This window comes from Lissotriton helveticus, chromosome 8 (genome assembly GCF_964261635.1).
Source record: "Lissotriton helveticus chromosome 8, aLisHel1.1, whole genome shotgun sequence".
Lineage (NCBI taxonomy): Eukaryota > Metazoa > Chordata > Amphibia > Caudata > Salamandridae > Lissotriton > Lissotriton helveticus.
Window position 1 is genome coordinate 1,376,018,404 of NC_136069.1, and position 24,140 is coordinate 1,376,042,543.

General features: G+C 43.3%; 1 protein-coding gene across 1 annotated transcript in view; it reads left to right on the forward strand.

Moving 5' to 3' along the window:
* The window catches only part of GBE1 (1,4-alpha-glucan branching enzyme 1), a 686,238-nt gene that overhangs the window by 126,004 nt on the left and 536,094 nt on the right, over positions 1-24,140 (forward strand). Inside the window, exon 2 of the mRNA XM_078658343.1 lies at positions 18,318-18,487. Within this exon, the coding sequence (XP_078514469.1) occupies positions 18,318-18,487 (170 nt within the window). The remainder of the gene's footprint in view (positions 1-18,317; positions 18,488-24,140) is intronic.

Genomic DNA, 24,140 nt, shown 5'->3' on the forward strand with positions numbered 1-24,140 from the left:
AGATTGATTTTTCTAATGTATGAGTCGCATTGATGGTCACAATTGGTTTAATGTGTTTTTGTATATAATTGTGTATTGTGATGGAATATGTATAAATTGTGTTTTCCTTTTCACAAAGAATAGTTCAATGAAAAACAAAAATAACAACAAAAATGTTCTAAATAAATAAGAGGTACAAACATAAAGAAATGTGTTTGACTAATGAGCATAAACTTTGAACGCTCTTCCCCAAATAAAGTTGAGAACCATGCATAATCTGTTTTTGCAATTATTAGTTCCCTGCCTGCTTCTTGTTCCCTTGGGCCAAACTCCTCTTTGGATATAGACTTTTAGAAGTTAGCATTTCTGTGTGCAGTGAATGTGAATTGACTGTCTGGCTTTTGAGTGACAGGGGCTGGCTGGTGTGCCTGGCTCCAGGAGTAAGGATGGGTCTGCCTGATGGTGAATAGGGAGATCTGCATGTAGATGGGAGGGAGGAGTTGCACCTGGGACCTGAATAGGTCTGTGCCTTCCCTACACAATGCTGGCTCCGCCCCCTGTGGTGCGGCTGATGTCCCTAGCCTGTCCTGTGAATAGGGAGAGGAGCTGAGCACAACAAAGTGCTTCAGAACCAGGTGCATCTGGTTTTCCCCATTCCATGCATCCCTGAGACAAAGGAAATGTGTATATAAAAAGGGGCTGTGACCCCATGTTAAAGGTTGTTCTCTTGATCCTGACTTGAAGGGGGGCCTGCTGCTGCTGCTGGGCACCAGGAGGAAACGCCATTGGGGACTGCCTCCCTGTTGGAAGGCCCTGTGAGCTGTCCCCTGGGCCCAGCCAGACTTTCTTAGGGGCCTTGCGCCTTATTGCCAAGAAAAAGCGCTCCTTTTTATTCCTAAAGAGGGCTTTGCTGTCCTGAGGAGCGCTGTACTCGGCCCCAGGAGGACTGCTGGAGGCCTGCAGCGCGAAGCTGCAGCGTGTGGGATTCCCCCCCTGCATTCTTAGGTGAACTTTGGCCGATTCTGGCGCGGGTGCCCACCCCGCATATTTGCCGTTTATTTGGATACCCCTAGCGGGTGCCCGCCCCGCCCAGGGGCTTTGTGCCATTTTTCTATATCCCTAGCGGGTGCCTACCCCACCAGGGACATTGTGCTGATTTTATATCCTTAGCGGGTGCCCACCCCACCAGGGATCTGGTGCGAAGAACGGGAGCCTACCCCGTATTGCAGCTTGCAGCTGCCAGGATATCAACACTGAGGGCCGTCGCTCTGCCCACGGCGACCCGTAAGTAAAGGACAGCCCACCGGAAGCGAGCGAACGATGCAGCGCGTGTTTTCCAGGGTCAGGGAGAGCCCCGCTTGCTGCTGAGTGTGACTACGGACTGTGAGGAGGACGGGAGCCCACTCCACCCCACCCCGCCTCCGCAAGATGCTGCCCGTAGTCTTGCCGACTCCCTATTGAAGTCCCGGTCCCAGAAGAGGGACCGGGTGAAGAAGAGACCCTGCATGTGGAGTTTGCAACCGTTAGTCCCCCGACCCGGCGCGAGGCTTAGGTGCGGTGCTGGGCTCCAATAAGTGCAGAGTGCTGCTGCTGACAAGGAGTAAGGCGGGCCAAGGAAGCCTGCCTTAGCGCGACCACTGGAGCTTCGAGGCGGGACTTCCGCAGTGCCGAGGGAGTCCCGTGGGCAGCTTCAGCGCAACCAGGAGAGGAGGCAGCAGCGCCGTGCCCGCCCAAGCCCCGCGAGGCGACCGAAGCTCTGCCGGCAGGGGAGAAAGCAGAGACGTGCTGCCAGCGTAGGAGCAGCTCCGCAGTATCGCCCCAGAGATCGCTGGCGACGTGAGGAGACCGGTGAGTACGACTCCATGAGAGGTGGTTGGGGGGTGTGTCGGGGCACACCTTTGGTGCCCGCCCCCGTGACCTGGTGCCCATTTCTCCGTCCCGCTGGACAGTGGGCTGCGGCAACGTTTGGGGGCATATTTGTTTGAGTCCCAGTGTGGACTCCTAAAGCCCCTGTAGTGCTAGTGCTTATTTTCTTTGGGGCACATTTTATTGGTAGTCCCAGAGGGGCTTCGGGGCCACAGTGGTGCCTACGCTAGTTTATTCAGGAGGCATATTGTTTCTAAAACCCCAGAGCGTGGCCCAGAAGCACTGAGTGAGTGAGTGAGGATTTATAAAAGCGCAACTTAGCCCAAGGGCATCAAGGCGCATAAAGATGGTACAGCTGTTTACAGGTTAAGGGAAGAGTGCCGACTACCGGTAGGCTTCTAAAAAGAGCCCGGTCTTTAATGCTTTGCAGAAGGGGGCAAGGAAGTTTGGCCCTTGAGCTCGGCAGGAAGCATATTCCACAGTCTTGGAGTGAGGGAGAAGAAAGCCCTCCTTCCCCATCTAGCCTTAGCGACTCGGGGGACAGACAGAAGGTTCTTATTGGCAGAACGAAGAGCCCTACCCGGAGCATAGAAGGACACAAGGGACCTGATATCTTCGGCTCCAGACCCATGCAGAGCACAATAAGTAAGGCATAGAACCTTAAAATTTATCCTGGCCTGCATAGGGAGCCAGTGTAAATCTTTCCTAATTGAGGTGCCAGATGAACGTCTAGGGGCATCAACAACAAACCTGGCTGCCACATTTTGCACTATTTGTAGGCGTTGGATCAACCTTTTGTTTATACCTAAATATAGTGCGTTGCAGTAATCCAACCTTGAGGAGATAAGAGCCACCGTGACCCGTTTACGTGCTTCGAGGGAAGGGTAGTGTGTGATTTTTCTCAAGATTCTTATAACACCACAACAGGTTGAGACCGTCCTGCTGACTTGCTTGTCAAAGGAGAGCGTGGTGTCCAAGATTACACCCAGGTTGCGGGCAGATTGGGAGGGCATAGGGCAGGCTCCAATAGCAGAAGGCCACCAGTCCATCGACCAGATCTCCTGTTTCCCTCCGAAGATAAGGACTTCGGTTTTCTCCCCATTTAATTTCAGGAATTTCTTAATCATCCAGCACGCAACTGCTTGCATGCAGTTTTGGAAATTAAGGGCTGTGATGTTCACACATTGGGAGAGGGAGACCATAATCTGGATGTCGTCGGTGTATGACAGATCTTACTAGCTTGGCAAGTGGGGCCTGTAGTGTCAGTGCTTGTTTGTTGGCCTAATTCCCCCAGCTGCCCCGTGTGACAGAGGGCAGCTGCAACCCTACGCAGTCCTTCTATAGGGCGCATTGGGAGCCCGTGTCCACATTTTTGCATTTCCCAGCTGCCCAGCAATTAGTGGGCAGCTGCCTCGTTTAGGTTTGATCCTTGGTGCACTTCACTTTTGCTGCATGCGCAGCCAGCCCGGACATTCTGGACATCGGGCATTTGAGCCCCCTGTGGAAGGCCAGTTGGCCTGGGGTCAGTAACTTTGGGATTCTTGTGCTAGGTGATTGCCTACTGTACTTGTGATAATTGCCTAATGTGATTTATGCGTAATGTGCAATGCCTTTATGCCTGTGATACCTCTACCTGTGTTTTTATGATTAGGAGGTTGTTTGGCCTAGTATAGTTTATGCTAGTCAGTTTATGTTCCACTGCGTGACCTATGCCTATGGTGATTAGTATTGCGTGGTGTTTTCCTACCTTTTACCAGTAGTTACTGGTTGTGCTCTACATTTATTATCTGTGCTACATTTACAATTGGTGATTTGTGATTGTTCTGACAGTGGTCCAATTGGCCCTATCAGGTGTATATAATCCCCTGTAAATACCGCCCAGTGCCGGTTGGCACAGTGTACCTTGTGTGATTATGATCTAATGTGTTTATGGTAATACAAAGGCTATTTTTATATATAACCTTTCGTGGAGTTCCTTTTTGTGGTGTGCCTAGTGTGTTGCTGCCCTGTGTGTGTGTTGCGCAAACGCTTTACACATTGCCTCCGGGATAAGCCTGACTGCTCGTGCCAAGCTACCAAGGGGTGAGCTGGGGTTATCTTGGCATGTAACTCCCTTGCCCTGACTAGAGTGGTGGTTTCTGCCTGGCTTGGGCGCAAGCCTTAGCCAACCAGAAGTCCCATTTCTAACAATATCTATGCATTTTGAAATTCAATTTTAGGAATTCTTCTTTACTCCTTTTGGCTGAATGAAAACAGTTTGTCTGCAGGACTCTGGTATACCTACTACTAGTCCGGATAAAGGCAAGAGGCCTGCTATGGAATGTATTGGATTGCAGAATTTGATACAATTGAAAGTTAGTTATATGGTATCATGCATACAGTAGGAAGATATTGACCTAGAGTTTGCATAGTTCGTTAGTTGGAATTCTTGACTCTCAGATGTGTGTGGCATATGTTATTTATTTTGCCTTGCTTATTATCCTTTGGCGACTCTTTTTATAGTGATTTTCTGAAGGGATTGTTTACTTTCCCAGTAATTTTGCATGTTTATTTTGTTGGCGATCGAGTATTGTTGTGGATCAAAGTAGACTGGCTCCAGATTATAAAAACTAGATTTGTTAAGACATCACCATGTTAGAACAAGGCTTTCTCAACAGTGACTAAAATGCACTGGGTTATTGCAGTGAGAGAGTTCAGTGACTTTCTGATCTGCTGTACCTTTTCTCCAGGCTGGCTTTTAAACCTCCGCATATTTCGTATTGGATCTTCTGCATTATTATGGATGTATCACACTTGTGACATAATTCACCATCTGCTGCACAATTTGATGATTTCATCAGAAAAAAAATCTCCACCATCCCAAACGTAGTTAATAAAAACACATCCACGCTTGTCCGTGTCGCACAGTATCCGACCCTTTCTTTTCAAAGTATACCTGGCCGCCTTTCAGCTGCTTATTCCTGCATTGTGTTTGACCAAATAACCTGGCAGTATTAAGGTGTTAAATAAAATAACATTGTGTAACAATATTGCCATTCAATGCGCCGCAGTTTACCGCATAATTCCAGTGATCCCGCCAATAGGTAGTAAGGGAATCTGACGGCCTTTTCTTAAAAGCTGTGCACTCCGTGTTCTCGGATTATTGTGTTTCGCTCACAGTAAATCGTCAACATCAATGCTTCTGGATTCTGCACATTAACACTTAACCAAATATATGTTTTGGTCTAAACTGTTAAGCATTGATTTTTTTTCCCTGTCGTGCTGCAGTGTCAACAGTGGAAAGCGTGTGAAGACCAAAATGAAAGTATTTTATGGCATTCAGCGGTTCTTCTGAAGCAACGCTCTGGTATTGTCAGTGAGTGCAAGATAAATTGGTCTATATACTGTCAAAGAAATTGATGCTGTAGGTTGCGGCACTTCTGACCTAGATGGGAGGCACATGACACCCATGAGCACGTTTTACTGAAATGACATGCGGAGGGTTTTATGATTGCCCGTGTACCGACTTCCGAGTTCGTGGTTTCTTTCAAGGCGAGTGTCAGAGTAATAAAAGTTGCGGCTGCGGTTGACCTTCAGAGATGTCAGAATACTCAATTTGGAAACAAAAATCATACATAAAAAGGTTTCAATTGGAGTTCCCATTACATTAAACCAGTCTTGAAAGACTCCTGTGTGAAATGCCACTGGAGGAAATGGCTGCAAGGCCGCGATTGTATTCGACCTGCAAATGCAGATAGTATGCGTGGTAAATAAATAAATAATACCTCTATTTTTGACTAGATATAACAATAACAGATAGCTCAATAAATAAGAGTCAAGATTCGAGGTAGTAGGAGTTTGCAGGTTTTAATACAGCATAAAGGACAGGAACAGGACAACCTGCACGGGCAAGATCTGGGATGGCTAGCCAACAGGGGGGCCCCGACAGCTGTCGGGCAGGAGCTGGAATGAGCGCGCTGACTTTTTAATAACAGTACACAAGTATATATAGTTAAAACAATTGCATTACAGTACATACAGTAGGCGTAACAGTGGGTGGGGCCTGTAACAGCCGCGAAAGATAAGGGTGAAAGTAGGTGTAACAGGAGGCGTGAACATAGACATGTGATGTAAACGTAACAGAATATGTCACAAATGGGGGCGGAAACATGGAGGGGCTACCTAAGGAGCCGGGACCTCTAACCTAGTGGTGCGCGCAAGCTGGCAATGACGTCTAACTAGGGAGAAGCTGGGGGCTATGACTTCTGAGCTAGAAGGAGAGACGAAAGTCTGGAGAGTCAGAGCGACATGTACCTAAACACTATCTAGTATCTGATGTTTAGAGAACATGTTGATAGAATCCAAAAGTTATCAGGGCAAAGGCTAACAGACACTAAGACTGGTGCATGCATTATTCTACATGTAGTGTGTGTTGAGGAATATTAAATGACCATAAATACAGTATTTCTCTTACATGGAGACGTAAAGGCTAGACCATGACGGAAACTATTGATGCGATTCAGTAACTTAGGAATGCAGAGAAGGAGAGCTGGACTGATAACTGGAATCATAACATACTCTTGGCAGACTGGCAGGCAGAGCCAGGCCGAGCCGGGCACTGTGGGGCAGGAAGTAAGTGAAGGGTCAGGGATACAGGTGGGGGCTGTATCGCTCCTCAGCGAGGGTTCAGAAGACAGGAGCTGAATCTGAGTCCGGGCCCTTTTGAGGCCTAAAAACGGGGACTTTTCAATGAAATAACGTGCACACTGTGAAACGTGGCAACATAACTTTACATAGGCCTAATACTCGTAGCTTTCACGAGAACTGGAAACTGGCATACTAGAGATGGACACAACTGTAATTGCATCTTTAATCGATCATGGGGAATACATATGCATATTAATCATGCACATACAACATAAGATGGGGGACACGTAGGGACACAGAACATGGCAAAATTTACTTTTCCACAGTCGGATATCTCGCTCTTAAAGGCGGCCACGCTGTCGTGTTTTTGTGTAAACTTAAGGGTCGTGTTGGTTGATGTGAGTGTAACATGGGTCTGATCCAGCTACTGTTTTTGTAGTGTTGTGCGTATGGATGAACGTGGATAATGGTGTTGCGTGTCCTGAGCTGGGTGGCTCCTTGTCTATACAGATTGTTTTCTAGACTTGGTCGTAGGCCAGTCAAGTGACTAGGATGTGAAGTGCACCTCCGGGCGCTGCATTTTTAAGTTCACCTTTTCAGTGTGTTTCTAAAATGTTTGGTGGTGTGGTACGGGTGGTGGGGGCTCAGTAGCACCGTTCTTTGAGAATTGGACTTGGTGCCGAATTGTGTTCTTGATTCAGAATAGTCTCTCCAGCATGTTGCGGGTTTGAAAAGCAGGCACGATGATAGCAGACTACATGACCTGTCTGGACCGTGTTTGCCGAATGGTAATTGTCCTGTGTATTCTTTTGGATGTTATAGGATGTCGTAACATGATGGCATTGGCAATTGCTGTTGTCCGTACTCTGATAGCGACTATTTTTTTGTATTGTATTGCTGCATTTTTATAGTGCTTACTACTCCTATGTGCAGTGCTAAAGCTCTTACCCACATGAATAGTAAGCTACACCATGTAGCATTGGTGACAAAAGCAGAAGCTATGCACCATTTATTCTATGTATGTATTTATTCTATACCATCTACTGCTGACCCAATGTATTCCATTAATGAGAAAGGTGGATTAGTAGCAATCCAGGCTGGCAACTTGAGCAAAAACTTTAAAAGGCCCAGATTCCGCTGACTCCTGCTAGGTCAAAAGAAGCCACAAGTTGAGCAGGGGCTCACACCCCAAGCCCCGAAAAGGATCTCGAGGGCTCTCTACAGCAGACCAGCGCCAATTGAGCAAGAGCTAGTTAGATCCTATGTCAGGCCCCATCTATAGGGGCACCCTGCACATGATAAGGTGAAAGATAAATCGATTGACCGGTTGCTGGCAATAGAAAATAGTTTTCCCTTGTTTTGCTATGTTCTCTTCGCCCTTCCATGTGCACCCAACACATTTTGTGGATTCTAGAGACCTTTTTTCGTCCTAATTTACATTGTGAGGCATCCTCCTCACCTTCTAGATTATACTCTCAGAAAAACTTCAAATTCCATTGTTAGTTGTGAATCCAATTTCAGGGTAAAAAACAGATAGTGAAGTGAAAGGTAACTTACCTTGCTTCCATTACTTGAGCTAGGACAGCAGCATGGCATTGATCTGGTTGTTCTCGAATTGCTCATTCTTAACCCAGCTCTTCTCTGACTTGTGTGCCTTGTGAAAAGCACTTTTAGGTCGAGCCTAGTGCAGCGCACATGCGCTGCTCTAGGAGATGACCTTTTGGAATCGATCTGCACTTTTCTAACACTTGTGCTTGTGGCCGCATCGAGCAGTGCCATGCAGGGGCCCTCTGTTTCTAATTAGCGTCGCATTCGCATGGCCGCACATGCTTGTTTATAATTTCTCTACTCTCTCTCCCCTGCCTGTCTCACCCTCGCCCTCCCTCTCAGGTGCCATGTTTCCAGCTCTGGGCCCCCGCCCTTTGAAAATAAAGCAAACTTGTTTCTTTTAGACTTCGTTCTCTGACCTCTGCCTCCATTCCTAACCTTTCTTAGCCCTACCCGTCTCTGATTTACGCCTACACACACCTCCTTCAGACACAGTGCTCTGGATTTCCCACCAAATCTCCCATTAATCATCCGAAGGGTTGAATTCAGATGAGATCTTTATGAGGCCAAATAAATGCAGTGTTTTCTGTGTCTGTCTCTGACATTTGCGGCTTATAAATCAAAAGGGTACTGTGTTTTTAAACATGATTACGGCAAAGCAGTCCTGCTTTATTGTCCTTACAGCTTTCACAAGGAACGCATTCTGCTGCAATATTAAAGAGCAGTAGCCTTCCTTCTAAGCACTCGTTGATTTCTGTAGACGACTGCAGTCCAGGCGCAGTTGTAGTCTGGCTTCGTGTTTTCCCCATTTAATCCGAGATATATGGGAAGGCCCCACGCCTTTGTAGTGCAGATATACACCACCTCCATTTCCTTATTTAGTACAGCGCTTCAGATGGTCCCCGATCTCGTCCAATGTAGGCGCGTCTCACCCCACTGTTTGAGTGGACACATCCCTTCACCGAGGCACCTCACATTTCTTTCGTGGCCTCATTGAACCTGTAGCGGCTCATTGAGCAGATCCGGCTTCCCTCATTATCCTCTGGATATTTACCTCCTCAAAGGTGTAATAGTTGACAGTGGCTCTTACCATCCTAATATTCCACTTTAATTTCTGAAGCCTTTCAAGGGTCTCATAAAGCCCAAAGGTGTTACATTTCTCCGACCTGTCTCTCTGCAGGCATGTTTTAATGCAGTGGTTCTTCTATCCTTTTGACTTCCACGGACCCCCAATGAATCACTGTTGGAAGCCACAGACCGCCACATAAGCAATTTTGACGACATGGAAAAAAAAATACTCCGAACTATAGTAATCAGTAGACATAAAACAATTACAACATATTTTATTTAATACACAAATCAAAATGTTCATTTTAATTGAGATATTGGAGCTTTGAAAACGGGGATTTTATTTTTAAAAGATTAAGTGCTTTTCTAAACTCTCGCACATCACTTAATCTTTTATGCACCTAATGCAGCCTTTCTTTTTGTTGAAACACACCAGTGCTCCAATGAGAACACAACCGAGCACACCACCACTTACTGAACATGTGCTGCTCCAATTAACCAAATGAAAGATTCCAACTTCATTTTTAGTTGCTAATGCCAAATTCTTACTGAGCTTACGTTTTTGTATGTGTTTTGTTATGTACATACTCTAGTACTCTAGTAATGATATGTCCTTCTTACCCGTCTCTGATTTGCCCCTACACATCTTCTCCTTCTTTCACTCGTTCTTTTATGCCATTTAATGTTGTTTGGTCATTTTTTCTTAAGCATTTTTTCCTCATTTTCCACAATCGATACAACCTCCCCTCTCACACTATTATTCTGTTAATTTTATCGCCACTCGTAATGTTTCCCATTTAGTACACCTGTCTCCAATCCTTTGTGCCTGCTCATCACTCCTTTTCACTCAACCATCTCCCCATATACTCTACTTATATCCCTGCCTCCTTCCTTCTTATTCCCTGAACTATTCCTTCCGACTTCCTTATTTTACCCCATTCTGTTCCTTCTTTTTGCCTTTCTTTATTTCCTTCCTTCATCCCTACACTATTCCTGCTTTTTGTCTCTCATTCCTTCTTTTTTGTCCCTCAGACTATTCATATTTACCTCATTCTTTCCTTCCTTTTTATCCTCAGCACAAATCCTTCATTTCACCTTTCTTTCAGTTGTTTGTGTTTATTCATTCATTCCCCCTTCTCTTCCACAGCTCTTATATCTTTGTGTCTCCCTTTCGCGCTGTGTATTTTTTATCCTCTTGTTTCTTTTTGCCGCCCTGTGTTTACTTCTACTCACCTTGCTTACTTGGTTTCTCCATTTCTTTTACCTTTTATTCCTTTGTTTGTCTTTCCCTAGCCTTCGTTCTCTTTGTTCTCTTGTACTCTGGCTGTATCCATTTCCATCACTGCCTTTCTTTTCCTCTCCTCTTTCTTCCTCTGTCTCGCCTTATTTTTCTCTGCCTCCTGCTCTCTCCCTCCCCCACCCTTATTGCTATCAGTGTCCTTCCTCCTGTGTATGCATGTGTTGAATGGCTAAACTCTTAACAGGTCCCAAAGGCGAGGCCTATTGGCTATGCCAATGCTTGTTATATATGCCGCCACAATTCAGCTTCCTTTCCATGCTCCTTTGTCTGATCTTTTCTCACTCTACCACTCCTGTCCTGTACAATTCTTAATTCAACCCCTCTGAATACCGGCTCCAGTCAGCAGAGTATGTTAATTGAGTCGACTGGATACTGCAGCATTGGACTGCTGTAGGTGAACAGAGCCTTTACTTGCCTTGTTCATTCAAGAACACTGGTCGTGAGCCATACAGGCACATCGCAGGGAAAAATTAGACTACTCCTTACTACTTTAAGGCTGGTCACAATGTCCTGGGCAAGTTTGCTACTCCCTGGGTGCTTGGTCCCATCCTGCTGATCCTTTGTATTGCGGAGATGTGACCCGCAATCTGCTTTTCTCAGCAATAGAAGATGGAAATATGCTGACCCCTGCCAGCCCCGAAAACTCAAACTACTCCCTACCATATTAAGGCAGAGCACAATGTCTCAGGCTAGCGATGCTGAATCTTGGCAATTGGTCCCATCTTACAAACTCTTCCCATGGCATAGACATGACCTGCAATCTGCCTTTACCATCATTAAACGATGAAAGTATGCAGAGCCCTAGCAGCCGTAAAAATCAAACTACACCCTACCACTTGAAGGCCGGTTGCAGTGTTTCAGGCTAACCTGTCTGATTCCTGGGCACTTGGTCATGTCCTTCTGACTCACAAAATTGCCCATATGATGTCCACCCCTGCCATCAGCATTTGAAGCTTTATTGCATTGTGCCTGCTTACTAGAAACTTTACGCACCCCTATTTTTGACCTGAAATATCTTGGTCGCAGGAGCGCAGTTGGTGCAGTCGTATGACCAATCTTGGCGGGGTTGGCAAGGTGATCTATAAATGTTTGGTTGGATGTTAGTGGGTTGGTTGCCTCCTTTGCAGTAGTGTGTTACTGCTTACATACATTTTTTTTTCTGCTCACGTACTTATAGACCTCTGCATTTCACTGAAATATCCAGGTGAGGAGAGGAGCACTGGGATTTTACACCAAAAGAATGTAATTGTATTAGGTTTAGTAATCCAGGTGCTTATATGCACAGAGACTGCATCATTGTTAAGGGAGAGCTACTATCATACAAGTAGAATTACGCCAAATGAGTGGAAAAACAATTGGAAGATTATCCCAAATTAGTGACCGCATCAAAACCTGCACGTCTTTTTGAAGGCAGGGAGAATGTCTGCTCTTGTATGATTGTGCCAAATGAGCAAGACAACCATTGAAAGAGTTTTGTATTAAATTGCATCATTGTACTCCAACTAGTGCAGGGGTCCCAAACCTTTTCTGTGATTGGAGCTACTAATGTTGAATAAAAATTATCCTGAGCTACACGTAATATTAGTGTTGTAACAGCGAATTAATCAAAAATGGTTATATTATTGGCCACATACACAAGATACGAGTTGTTTTCTCCTTAGTTGACGAGGCAAAGTTACAACAGTAATGTTTGAGGGATTGCCCATTGACAAAGCATATTTTAACATGTGTAATACATAACCGCATTAGCTGCAATGCCTCAGGCACAAAGGTAATATAATAAATCTCCCCAATGCCGCATTATTTTTCACTCAAATATCCGCTTTAAATATATTTTGGAAATTGACATTTTTCTCTAAACATCAGCTTATAAGTTCAGAGAATGCATGCATTTTCGAATATGCTTTTCAATTTTGGTGTATGTATATTCATTGCAGCTCAGCCTACTAAATTAGATATTTTTGTTTGGTCCACACAGGAGAGCTACTTTTAGGTAGCTGGAAAGCTATCAGTATCTCACAAGCTACTTTTAGTGTCTTAAGACTATGAGCGCTAGGACCCCTTGCTCATGGGCGGACTCCATGAAAGGATTTTGCTACTATTTGGGAGATGTTATGGAGTGGTAATTAATGTTTGAGATAATGAGAAATTCAGTTGAATGTTGTACTCTGCTGATTAAAGAGTCGGTTATGAGCTCTGTGTATGGTGTTTTCATTTGCCTGCCGCTGGGCTTGGGAGGATGTGACAACTGGTGACGAGTAGGGGATTTATGCCCCCAAGAAACAGGACTGCTCTACCTGAGAGTTTGCAAGATGCAGCAAACTGCTTGTGCGTGCCATGTGTGCCCCATTCCAGTGCAAAGGAGTCTGCAGTTGGCGTATGTATACTTCAAACTCCACCCCGGCTCGTACCGGACCTTGTGATGGCGTAGATGGCCTAGTTGAGAAATACAATAGGAAAAGCCCGCAAAGACATGATGGCCAGTCTGCGCCATAACATGGAGGCATCATTCTTGCAAAGTGAATGCTAAAGGCAGCAATGACCAAATACGATGCCACAGGCAGTGGACACCAGGTATGAGAAATGGAAATTTAGTCACCAGTTAAGTAAAATGCTCTGATTGCAAAACAGGACCTGATGGCCGATCCGTGCAAAGCAGCAAATAGCATCCACCACAGTCAGTCTCAATTTAAGCGGGGCGACTCAGAAGCACAGCCCGCCATTTTCAAACTGAGTGGTGAATAGCTCGAAGTAACTACTCAAACAAAACAAAGAGACGGAAGCAAAGACGTCATCATGCAAGAAAAAGAAAACTCCCCATCTAAGATGAAGAAGGCACCGCATGACGTGTGAGTGGGACAAGCTACCCGAACTCAAGCATGAAGCCGGCTCTTCCAGAAAGCACAGATTCAGGTGCACAGCATGAGCTGTCTGAATAGCATATACTGTCAATGGCAGTAGAAAGAAGTGCAAAGTGCATGCCAGCTGCTTTCCTAGAGCCACCGCCGACATTTGATTCCACCAAAAAGCAGAATATTGGTGCCAGATGGACTACGTGGATCGAGATCTTCGATGACTTCATATATGCTCTGGAACAACTAAATAATGCGAAAATCATCAAACATTTAAAGAATCTTGCTGGTGATGAAGAAGAAGAATTGATAAAGAAAATGTAAAGCTGATACGATCTGGTACGTTAAATCAAGTAAGCATTAGGAGTCAAGGTCAATCCAGTGCAAACATAGACAATGAAAGGTGCATTTTCTGTCAAGTGAGTCAACAAGTTGGTGAAACTGATACGTTTTTTGAGAGACTTGGCATGCTTTTAAAACATTATAAATTTAGTGAATATAATGATGTTGAAGCCATGCACCTCAGTCCTTGATTGCTGAATTTCGGACTTGTTCAGAAGACTCCTGTTAAGAGAGACACTCAGTTTAGAAAAAGTGCTAATGGCTGCAAGAGCTGAGGAAAGAGCCCTTCGGCTAGCTGCCGACATAGATGCATGTAAAGTCAAAGAAATTAAAACCTGTTTAAGATATGGATTTTCATTTCCACATGAAATCGAATGTCCAGCCATCGGTCATATGTGCAAAGGTTGCGGAAGGAAAACCACTTCATAACAGTTTGCAAGACAAAGGAGAAGTCAATTGCATCTTGACAAGAAAATGGATGCCAGAAAGTTCCAGAAGCATTGTCGCCACGCCTACTAAGTTAAAAAGCAACATTAATTGCAACAGTGAAAACTAAACTAAATCGATCGTCAAAACATGTATCAAACAAAAGTTCTACAATGTCTCATTTGAGTAACATTGAAGAGGGTGAATGTGCGATGATCATGTCTGCCAAACCGTGATCTGCACAGGTAGTTTTGCTGCTTGCAAAGAAGATGAACAAGCGACAAAAACAGAAGCCAACACAAGATAACCATTCTTACAGACACTTCCCCAAGTTTACACTAAAGGTCAACGGTTTCCCCATAAAATTTATAATTGACAGCGGAGCATCGATTAACGTCATGCCAGTCAAACAGTTGAGCAGTTTGTCACCCGTACCATAACTCAGCGCATCAAACACTAAGGCGTGCACATGGGCTGCTTCCAAACCGTTGCAGAATCCAGGATCATTCACAGCGACCTTACAACATAAAAAGACAAAAGTGCAAGCCCAAATTCACGTTCTTCAAGGTACTTTATCCAGTGCATATCTACTTAGTTTTGCAACTGCTGCTGACATGGGACTGATATATCAATAACAACCTACATACTCCATCTGAAGTTGAGCCAGTTCCTGTTATGTCATCAGTGAATCAATCAATCCAGATTTGTAGAGCCCGGCTGCTTCACCATTGTGAGTCTTGAGGCTCTGTGGGTTTATGCTGCGGGATAATGCTGCTGGGTCCTGTTAGTTGGACATCCAGGTCTTTCATGTATTTACTTACGGAAAGCATTTCACAATTGTTACAGACCACTAAGCTCAATATTCGGAAACCCAAAAACCAAGATGCCTCCTCTCATTGAAAGGTGGGGATTGTGTTTACAAGAATAAGACTATGGTAGTGCATAAGCCAGGTAAGAACCAACACCCTGCATATTACTTCTCACAAGTACCATAACATCGGCATGGCTCAACATGGAAAACAGCTTAAAAATAGATCAACTTCATTGTAAGGTCCAGTGCACCAGCTGCCTCAACCATAGAACAGATCGTTGTTGCTACAAATGCAGATAAAGACATGCATTCCTTTAAGGACTTCATTTCAGTGCAGTCATGGAGACCAGATTTTCGACCTTTGAGTGACAAAGTTGAATTTCAAAAGTTCAAAAATGTGCAGAATTAACTGTCTGTCACTAAGGAAGGCATTCTGTTAAGAGGCTCAAGGATCATCATACATGTGAGTTTCAGACAGCAAGCCATTGAACTCCCTCACAAAGGACCTTGTGGTATTGTCACCACCAAAAGAGCCCTGAGGCATTGAGTGTGTCCTACGCCTGGGCTAGAGAGTTGAGAGGAACTAAAGGAGTGACACTTATGTAATTGCTTTTTCCCTAAAGTGACACAGCATCCATTAACCATATCTGACCTTCCTGCACATGTATGGGAAAGAGGGACCTTTGATTTCTCTGGGCCCTAGGTGAATGGACATCATCTCATGGTAGTCATTGTTGAGTATTCCTGTTTTCCTCTGGCCGAGGAAATGCCATCAACAACCCATAACAGTCATTAAGCGGCTGAATGACCTTTTTTACATCATGGAGCATCCCAGACATTCTTAAATCTGACAATGGTCCACCATTCAATAGTAAGGTGTTTAAGGAGTTTTTATCTAGACTCATGCCAGGTATAAAAAAAAGACACCTTTGTGGCTCCAAGCTAACAGTGTCAAGGAAAGCTTCATGGGCACCTTCAAGAGTGATCCGATGTGCATAGATGGACGGAGGGAATCGAGCAGAGTCAGGCCCTCCGTGACTATTGCCCCACTCCACCACCGGTGAGAGCCCTGCCACCTTGCTATGTGGGAGAGTTTTAAGAACCACTGAACAAAATCTGAATGCTGACTAGGTTCGTGCCACTGACCCTACTCTAACGTCAAAGGAAGTCCTATGCTTATCAACGTTGGCGAACTCAGGAGATGGTCTTCGACAAAGATGACTGGGTTCTTGTAAAAGGGAAGCAAAAACAGATCCTCCGTTTGCTGCTGAGCCTGAGTTGTGACACACAAGGGGCAAATGATAATGGGGTAACGTCCCAGGAAAACAATCACAAGGGACTCATCGTAGTTCAGACAACTCTTAAGACATTAATCAACCTCTGTAAATACAGATGAGGCTTCCAAACCAGATGGCCCAGATCAAACATCAGCTTCTGTACCCTTGGTGTCCACGCAGGTTGCATTTCTCCTACCTCATACCATACCATCTGGCCAAACAGTATCAGCACGTAGATGACTTATCGAAGAACTATAATGCTACTGTTTACCTTTTTATTTAACAACGGGGGGAACTGTGTCTTCAGACTATAAGCGCTAGGACACCGCCGGTCTGGGTGGACTCAATGAAAGAGTAACGTAACTATGTGGGAGGTGTTAAGGTGTGGTCATGAACGGTTATGTGATGAATAAGGATGTCCCTTACGAGCTCCTTGTGTGGCATGTACGTTTGCTTGCTTCCGGGTGGGGTGGATGTGACTGTACTAATTGGAGAAGCCTGGGCTTTTGATTATTCAAAAAAGCCAAGTGAATTAACAAACTCTTACCCTGTAGATAAGCCTACTTAAGGATTTCTACCTCGTGATCATTTCAATGAGGTTTTGCACCGTAGCAGTCTTGTCACATTAGGCTTTGTATTTTTGTTGTTGAAATTTTACAGAAATGCTGCTGCAATATAAGAAACTCTGAATGATGATTTAAATGTTAGCCGTTCAGCTAGTTTTTGATGCAGTTTGGACATCTGTTCAGGTTCTTGCGATTAGTTGGTGGACATGAAAAAGGGTGAGTAATGCTAGCTGACCAACAGCACCATTTTTTCAGTTTGTAACATTTTACACTAGATAACTTGTACTTCAAGCTGCTTTCACGAATATCCCCCTCATTCAATTATTCAGAATAATGAGAAAGAAGTGACTTGTGGCTAGACTGATGCACAGTTGTCTCTAGTCCACGGTAAAGATTTCCCTAACCTGAAGTGGCTGCATGACTGAGGGTGGGAGCCCATTCTTTTAGATTTAGACATGTTCACATCATGTAGTAAACTTTTTAATGAAATAAATCCTCATGGTCGCTACTAGCGTTTCCACTAGCCCGTGTCCTTAAATGTTCCTTTATTAAAACTGATATTTCTGAACATTTCAATAGTGTTTAGTGTTAATGTCACTTTGTCCTGGAAGCATAAGAAGGCATTGGACTGAAGTTATTAATTTTTGAGGCTGTTGCAGAAGCTAACCTTGTGGGTCTTGAAGAACACGCTGTTCAATAGGAGTGATCTAATTAGGAGTGTATGGTCGCTACATTGCAGGTAAACTCTAGCCTGCATTCAGACCCTTAACCTCCAGGGCACGGATACAGAGCTGCTGCTTTTGTGCTGGGAGGGAAGTGTTAAAGAGAAACCTAAATGAGCTGATAAAAAAAACGAGTACTTAATACCTCAACTCACATGGTGAGAACTGATGTAGATTAATGTGATGCATGTTCTGTGTACCTCAGTGAACTGATTGGGCCAGAACATAATAAAATAATAATAATAATAATAATAATAAAAATTAATAATAAAATATGCCTCGTGGGAGGGAGAGTGTGTCCTTTGTGTCGTCTAGCAATCTAGCATGAAACCCAGTTTCTAAGTCTGGTTATTTTTACATCAAACTTGTTTTCTACTGTTGCCATATCATAATAGAGGAATTTGAGGCCATGCCGACATGGCTTTCCGATGGAGAGCAGAGTGCACGACTTTCACGTGGGAGGTGGAAGGAGACAGGAGGCCAGGTTTTACAAAATATTTGAAATGTTTTATTCCCATTTGGGGCGGAGTGCAGAGGCGGTCTTGTATATAGTTCCTCCATTACTCCTCAGCCTATACAAATTATTTGAAACCGGGCCTGATTATTTTGGGGACGTACGTAACATAAAATAATGGAGTTAATAGCGAATAAGGGGGGGGGTGGGGGGATGTTAGTCTCTTTAAGGTTCTGAGTAATATCGTAGATAACTCTAGCCTCACTCATCTATTTGATGTCACTCTGAACCCCTGTGTGAAAAATATCCCCTGTATTCATGGTTACTGATCTATAATGCTATATATTGTGGATGAACGCATCAAAGTTCCTAAACGCAGCACACTATCACTTGCAGAACAAGTGTGGGCAGGTTATCAGTAATACTATTGATGCTCGGCAGTTCGTGCTATCCTAATTTGTCTTTGATTTCTTTACTTAGGTATTCTCTATTATCAAAACGTTTGAAGCACATTGAAGAAAATGAAGGTGGACTTGACACCTTTACAAGGAGCTACGAGTTATTTGGTGTCAACAGACAGGCCGACGGTGGTGTGTACTGCAGGGAATGGGCTCCCGGGGCAGATGCGGTGTTTCTCACCGGTGACTTCAGTGAGTATCCAGTGTGCTTTAATTGTCTTCTATATCGCTTTCATTCTTGAAGAAAAATCAGGTCTCTATAAATCTAAAGCTGTTCATTGAACCGGTCGCTTATGAATTGACAAACGAGGAATGAATGTGCGTAATAAATCTGCTATCTTCTTCCATGTAAGGCTGCCAGTACCATGTATGGCACTGGGTGATCACTCCAAGATTTGAGACAGGGTGGTCTTGGAAATGAATAAATAATGATCATGAAATGCAAAATTACCACCCTGGTGTTGTACACCACTCTGCTGCACTTTCTCTGTTAAAATGTTTTATATTTTTAACAGTAAAATGCTAAGTTTATATACTTGAAATGGCTCCTTCTTAACACTGGGACGCACACTTTTGAGCGTAGGTTCTTACCTTTCGTGCACATTTTGCACATCGGTCTCCAAGAAAAAGAACACACTTGCCCTTTAAATTTTTCGAGACATGCCTCCAGGATCTGAAATCTACTTTTGGCCACATTAGGAACTCTCCTTCTCTATTTCCACTAGATCATGGGTTAATATTTATTTATTTAACCCATTCCATGAAAACAAGAGATGAGTTACAGAAAGACTGTTAAAACCAAGTTGTTAAAAAACCGTTAATCCACTGCCATGAAGATATGGGGCCGTATTTTACAGTGCTGCGCATTTTCCTTTTTAGCGCCAGGTTCACCTTTCAAAAGGTGCTCTTGACACTAACCAGGAGAGTGCGCCACATTAGAATGAATGCACTAGTGGCAGCAATGTTGGCTGCACATTCAAGTGAAATGCAGAACAGCAGCTTTGAAGCAGCTGCTTTGTGATTCACCACAGGTGGCAACCAACCTGCACTATTAAAAGGAGTGAGAGATCCCCTTGCAGGCGGGTGAAGTGAGTGACTTCATCTGCCTGGAAGGGGGATGTCTCTGGGATGCATAGGACCCGTTCACCCCATTCAGAGGACTGCCATCAGGGGGCACACTGACAGTATGCCACGTAGTAGGTGGCACACTGTCAGTGTGTCTCCTGACAGCTTCTTTACCTTTGTGCCTGTGTCTATAATACAGCTGGGGAGAAGACAGTCCTTTATTTCCTTTTTTTAATTTTTTAAAAAAAAATCTTTTATTTTGGCAAGCATGTCAAACAAAAAACATTATATCAAAAACAAATTTTAGAGTGATTTCAGGGAAAGATCAAATATACAAAGTAACACAATATTCTTACACATAATACCACATCAGCCTGACAGAAAGACTAAATATAAGAAATCAGAGTAGACAAAAAACATTCCATCTTCAAAGTTCAAAATCCCTAACAGTTCATCTTGTAAAATATAGGAGTTATACAAAGTTAGCCCATATCCTTTCCATTTTTTCTACTGCCTTTCGGCTACTATTCTTAGCAAGAGCCTTTTCCATAGAGTATATTTCATGGATTAAGGTTAACCATTCTGCCCTGTAAGGTGGATTCGGTGAGATCCATGCTCTTGCTACCACCAGTCTAGCACAAGATAGTGCTATATTTAGCCAGCCGGTATTGTTATTACTTCTTGTATTTAAGGCAAGTAAGACCATAGGTGCAGTAAGTGGGGAGCAAATCAGTTGCTTTTGAAGTAGGGTATTTTCTATTTCTTGCCAAAACGTAGCCAACATAGGGCACGAGTAAATCATATGAATGAGATCTGCTGCCACCAGATCGCATTTAGGGCATTTGGTGCGATCGCTGTTTTGTGACCATTTACAAATTTTCAGCGGAGTATGATAAAGTTGGCTGACCGTCCTATATAATTGAAGTTTTTAGCTCGAAGAGTGGACTATTTTGTTAATATTAACAAAAGCACTAGATATGTTCTGTGGTGTCACATTTATTCCCAATTCTATAGTCCATTTTTGTGACAATCTCGGACAATCATCCACGTTATGTTGGCTTAAAAGTTTGTATCCAGAGCTAATTAAAGATGTCTTTTTTGTACTATACAGGAAACCCCACATATCCGAGCTTGTGATTTTATTCAGCTTCATTTTTCGTATTAAGTAATCCCTAACTTGCATATATTTAAGTAGCATTTCCCCTGGCAGCTTATAAAGCAATTGTAAAGTCGAGAACTGAAGAAAACCATCAGAGCCATAGAGGTCTCCCAGTGTCTTGATCCCATAGATGGCCCAATCCCTCCCAACTTTGTCATTAAAAATACCTGGTAATCCTGGATTGTCCCATAATGGTAGATCTGTATGAAAGAAAGAAGTATCACAAAATTTCATGATCTTGTTAAAAATCACTACCGAGTCCCTTGCTATCTTAAATTTGACTCGTTTGAAAAAATTAGGATTTTGTACTCTTGCTAGAAATTGAGATGAATTAGTGCCTAACATAAATTGATAAAAAAAGAAATGGGTTTCGTTTTTATTTAGTAAGCTCCTAAGCCGTCCTAGAAAGGATGCATAAAAGTAAGACTTAAAGTCCGGAAATTCCAATCCGCCTTTTTCTAGGGATAATTTTAGTATCGTCATAGATCTCCTGGGGTTTTTGTAGCTCCAAACAAAACTGCTGCAGATTCCCTCCAGTTTCCTAAAAAATATACTATTAACTCGAAGGGGAATGGAACGAAAAAGATATAAAAATTTGGGCAGAATATTCATTTTAATCAAATTAATGTGCCATTTTTTAAAAGCCATTGAAGTGTGTTTAAGTAGAGGGTCATAATTTAATTTGTTGATTTCACTAATTTTAGAAGAAATTTTCACCCCTAAGTACACAGCTGAATTGCATAGCCCAGTGACTGGTTGGTTGATTTGATAGTTCATTAAGGTTTGAGTTTTGTCAAAGTTTATTTTGTAGCCTGAGAGAACCCCAAATTTTTACGCTTCTTCTGCAATTCCAGTTAATGCTTCTATTACATTTGTAGTGTAAATAGCCAAGTCGTCTGCATATGCAGTAATTTTGAGTATTTTATGTTCATGATCTAGTGGTTTTATCTTTTCTTGATTCTGCAGGGCATTAATAAAAGGTTCCATGGAGAGAGCAAACAGCAGGGGTGAAAGTGGGCACCCCTGCCCAGTCCCCCTTGCTATTGCAAAAGTTGGTGATAATAGCCCCGCATAGCTGATTTTAGCATTGGGTTCCCTATAAATAGCCTGTATGCCTCTGAGGAAGCGATCTTTAAAGCCAAACTGAATTAGCACTTCCCACAGATAATCCCACCCCACCCGGTCAAACGCTTTTTCTGCGTCCAGAAGTATCATGCTGAGTGGGGTGCGATTAGTAGCAGCTGTGTCAAATGCCGTAATTGCCATATTGACATGCGCTGTGGTGTCCCTACCAGCCACAAAGCCATGTAGCTTGTTCGTTGACTAGGTGAGGCATAAGGGGTGCCAATCGTAATGATACCAGCTTAGAGTAAGCCTTAGCATCAGTATTTATTAAGGAAATTGGCCTGTATGACCCGCATTGCGTCGGAGGTTTCTCTTTTTAAAAAAAAAACATTATTTTCGCAGTTCTCCAGGATTCCGGAGTCTTACCTGTTGTGCCTATTGTATTCACAACTAGACACAAAAGGGGAAGTAATTCTTCGGCGCAGATTTTGTACAATTCAATAGGAAGCGTATCCTCCCCTGCCGCTTTATTGGGTGGGAGAGAAAATACTGCTGAGCGTAGTTCTTCCGTTGTGTATTCCTCTTCCAAATTGTCTAGGGGGAGCTGATCTACATATTGTTTTACGGGGAGTTTATCATTTAAGTAGGTTTGAATCTGAGTTAAGCTGACCTTAGTCTCTGGAGTGTATAATTCCTCGTAATAAAGACAAATTGCTCCATGATATGTATGGGTTGTGTATGCAGAATATCGTTAGGGCCTTTTATGGACTTAATCAGAGTTGATGCCCGGTCTTAAGCCACTTTATACGCCAGAAGCTTTCCTACTCGATCCCCGTATTCATATTGCGAGATTTTAAATTTAAGTATCTTACAGCTATGTTTTCCCTTAAGAGAACTTTTAATGTCTGAGCGTAGAATCAGTAGTTTATTTTCCAGAAGTAATATATCGGGCCTATTCCTAGCCCCCTCTCTTAGGCAGTCAGCTAGTTGTTTCTCTATATGTAAGATATTATTTGTCATTCATTTTGCTTTTTTTTTCTTTATTACATTTTGTTTGAGGATATATTGTTGTGCTATTCCTCTAATAGAGGCCTTGCAGGCATCCCAGACTGTAAGAACGCTAGCCGTGTCCATGTTATGTGCAATAAACTCCTTAATATGTTTTTTAAGAGAAGTCACAAAGGCCTCATCCGATAATAAGTATCTTGGAAAAGTAAAAGGGCGCCTCTCTTTTGCCCTTAAAATTAGACCAAATGTAAACATTATAGGATTGTGGTCAGAAGAAATTTTTGGCATAACCTGCATAGATCCCTGACTTATTAAATCGTCTGAGGCCCAAGCCAGATCTATCCTGGAGCAGAGTTTATGGGGAGATGAATAATAAGTATAACCAGGTATGCCTGGGTAGAGACTGTGCCATATATCTTTTATGTTGTGTATGTTTGCTAGCTCGAGTATAGCTGCTCTAGTTTTACGCATACGTATCCCTGTCCCTTTCTTTGTTGCATCCTGAGAATAGTTTAATACACAATTAAAATCCCCCATTAATATGAGCTCTCCTTCCCATGATACTAATTCCATATTCAACCAATCAAATAGCTGTGGTTCATCTTTGTTAGAACCATATAAGGCACAGAAAACATACATACTATTTTCTAGCCGGATTTGCATTATTGCCCATCGTCCAGCCTTATCTGCTGCAGTTTTGATAACTTCCCCTTGCCAATGTCTTTTCTTTAAAATGGCAACCCCTCTTATAGGCGAGTTTAAAGTAGTGCAAACCACCAAATCATATCCCAGCTGTTTCAATTTTTTTAATCTTTATAACCAATATGCGTTTCTGTTAACATGACCAGCTGTGCATCATACATTTTCAGTTCTTGAAAAACTAAATTTCTCTTGGTTTTATTGTTCAGGCCAGATACGTTCCAAGCAAGACAACTGCAGTACGTCATTTTATGTAAGACCAATCAAAAAACTCTCTCCCTTTCTTATCACTCTTCCAAGTTTCCTTCCTTACTGAAAAAATGTTAACTTCATTTTGACTTGCCATGCCATTTTTAATTTTCTCCCTCCCCTCTCTCCCACCCTCGCTCCCCACTTCTACAGACCCTCCCCCCATACCATAGGAAAACACCCACCCTTAATACCGCCTGTCGTTAATAGGACAGCCTCTTGAAGGTGTAGCCACCTACCTACCTCCCACCTACCTCATTAAGTGTATCAATCCCCCCTTTAGTGCTCAGCAATTTGTGCTAGATAAATCAAATTGGTCATGTCCTTCCAGATAGCAATCACATAGAATTGGCCATTCTAAAACTATATACCTAATAACTTATACATTAGTAAATTTTCCTAAGACCATTTCTGCCCCCTTGACCTGATTAAGATAGTATGTATGCCCGGCATTAATAACTTTTAAACATGCAGGTTCCTGGAGGAAAACCTGGGCACCCACGGCTTTAAATGGGTCTATTAATTGACGCAAGTTCCAACGTCTCTCCATGGTGGTTTTGCATAGATCAGACCGAACAAAAAAGCTAACATCTTCTGTAG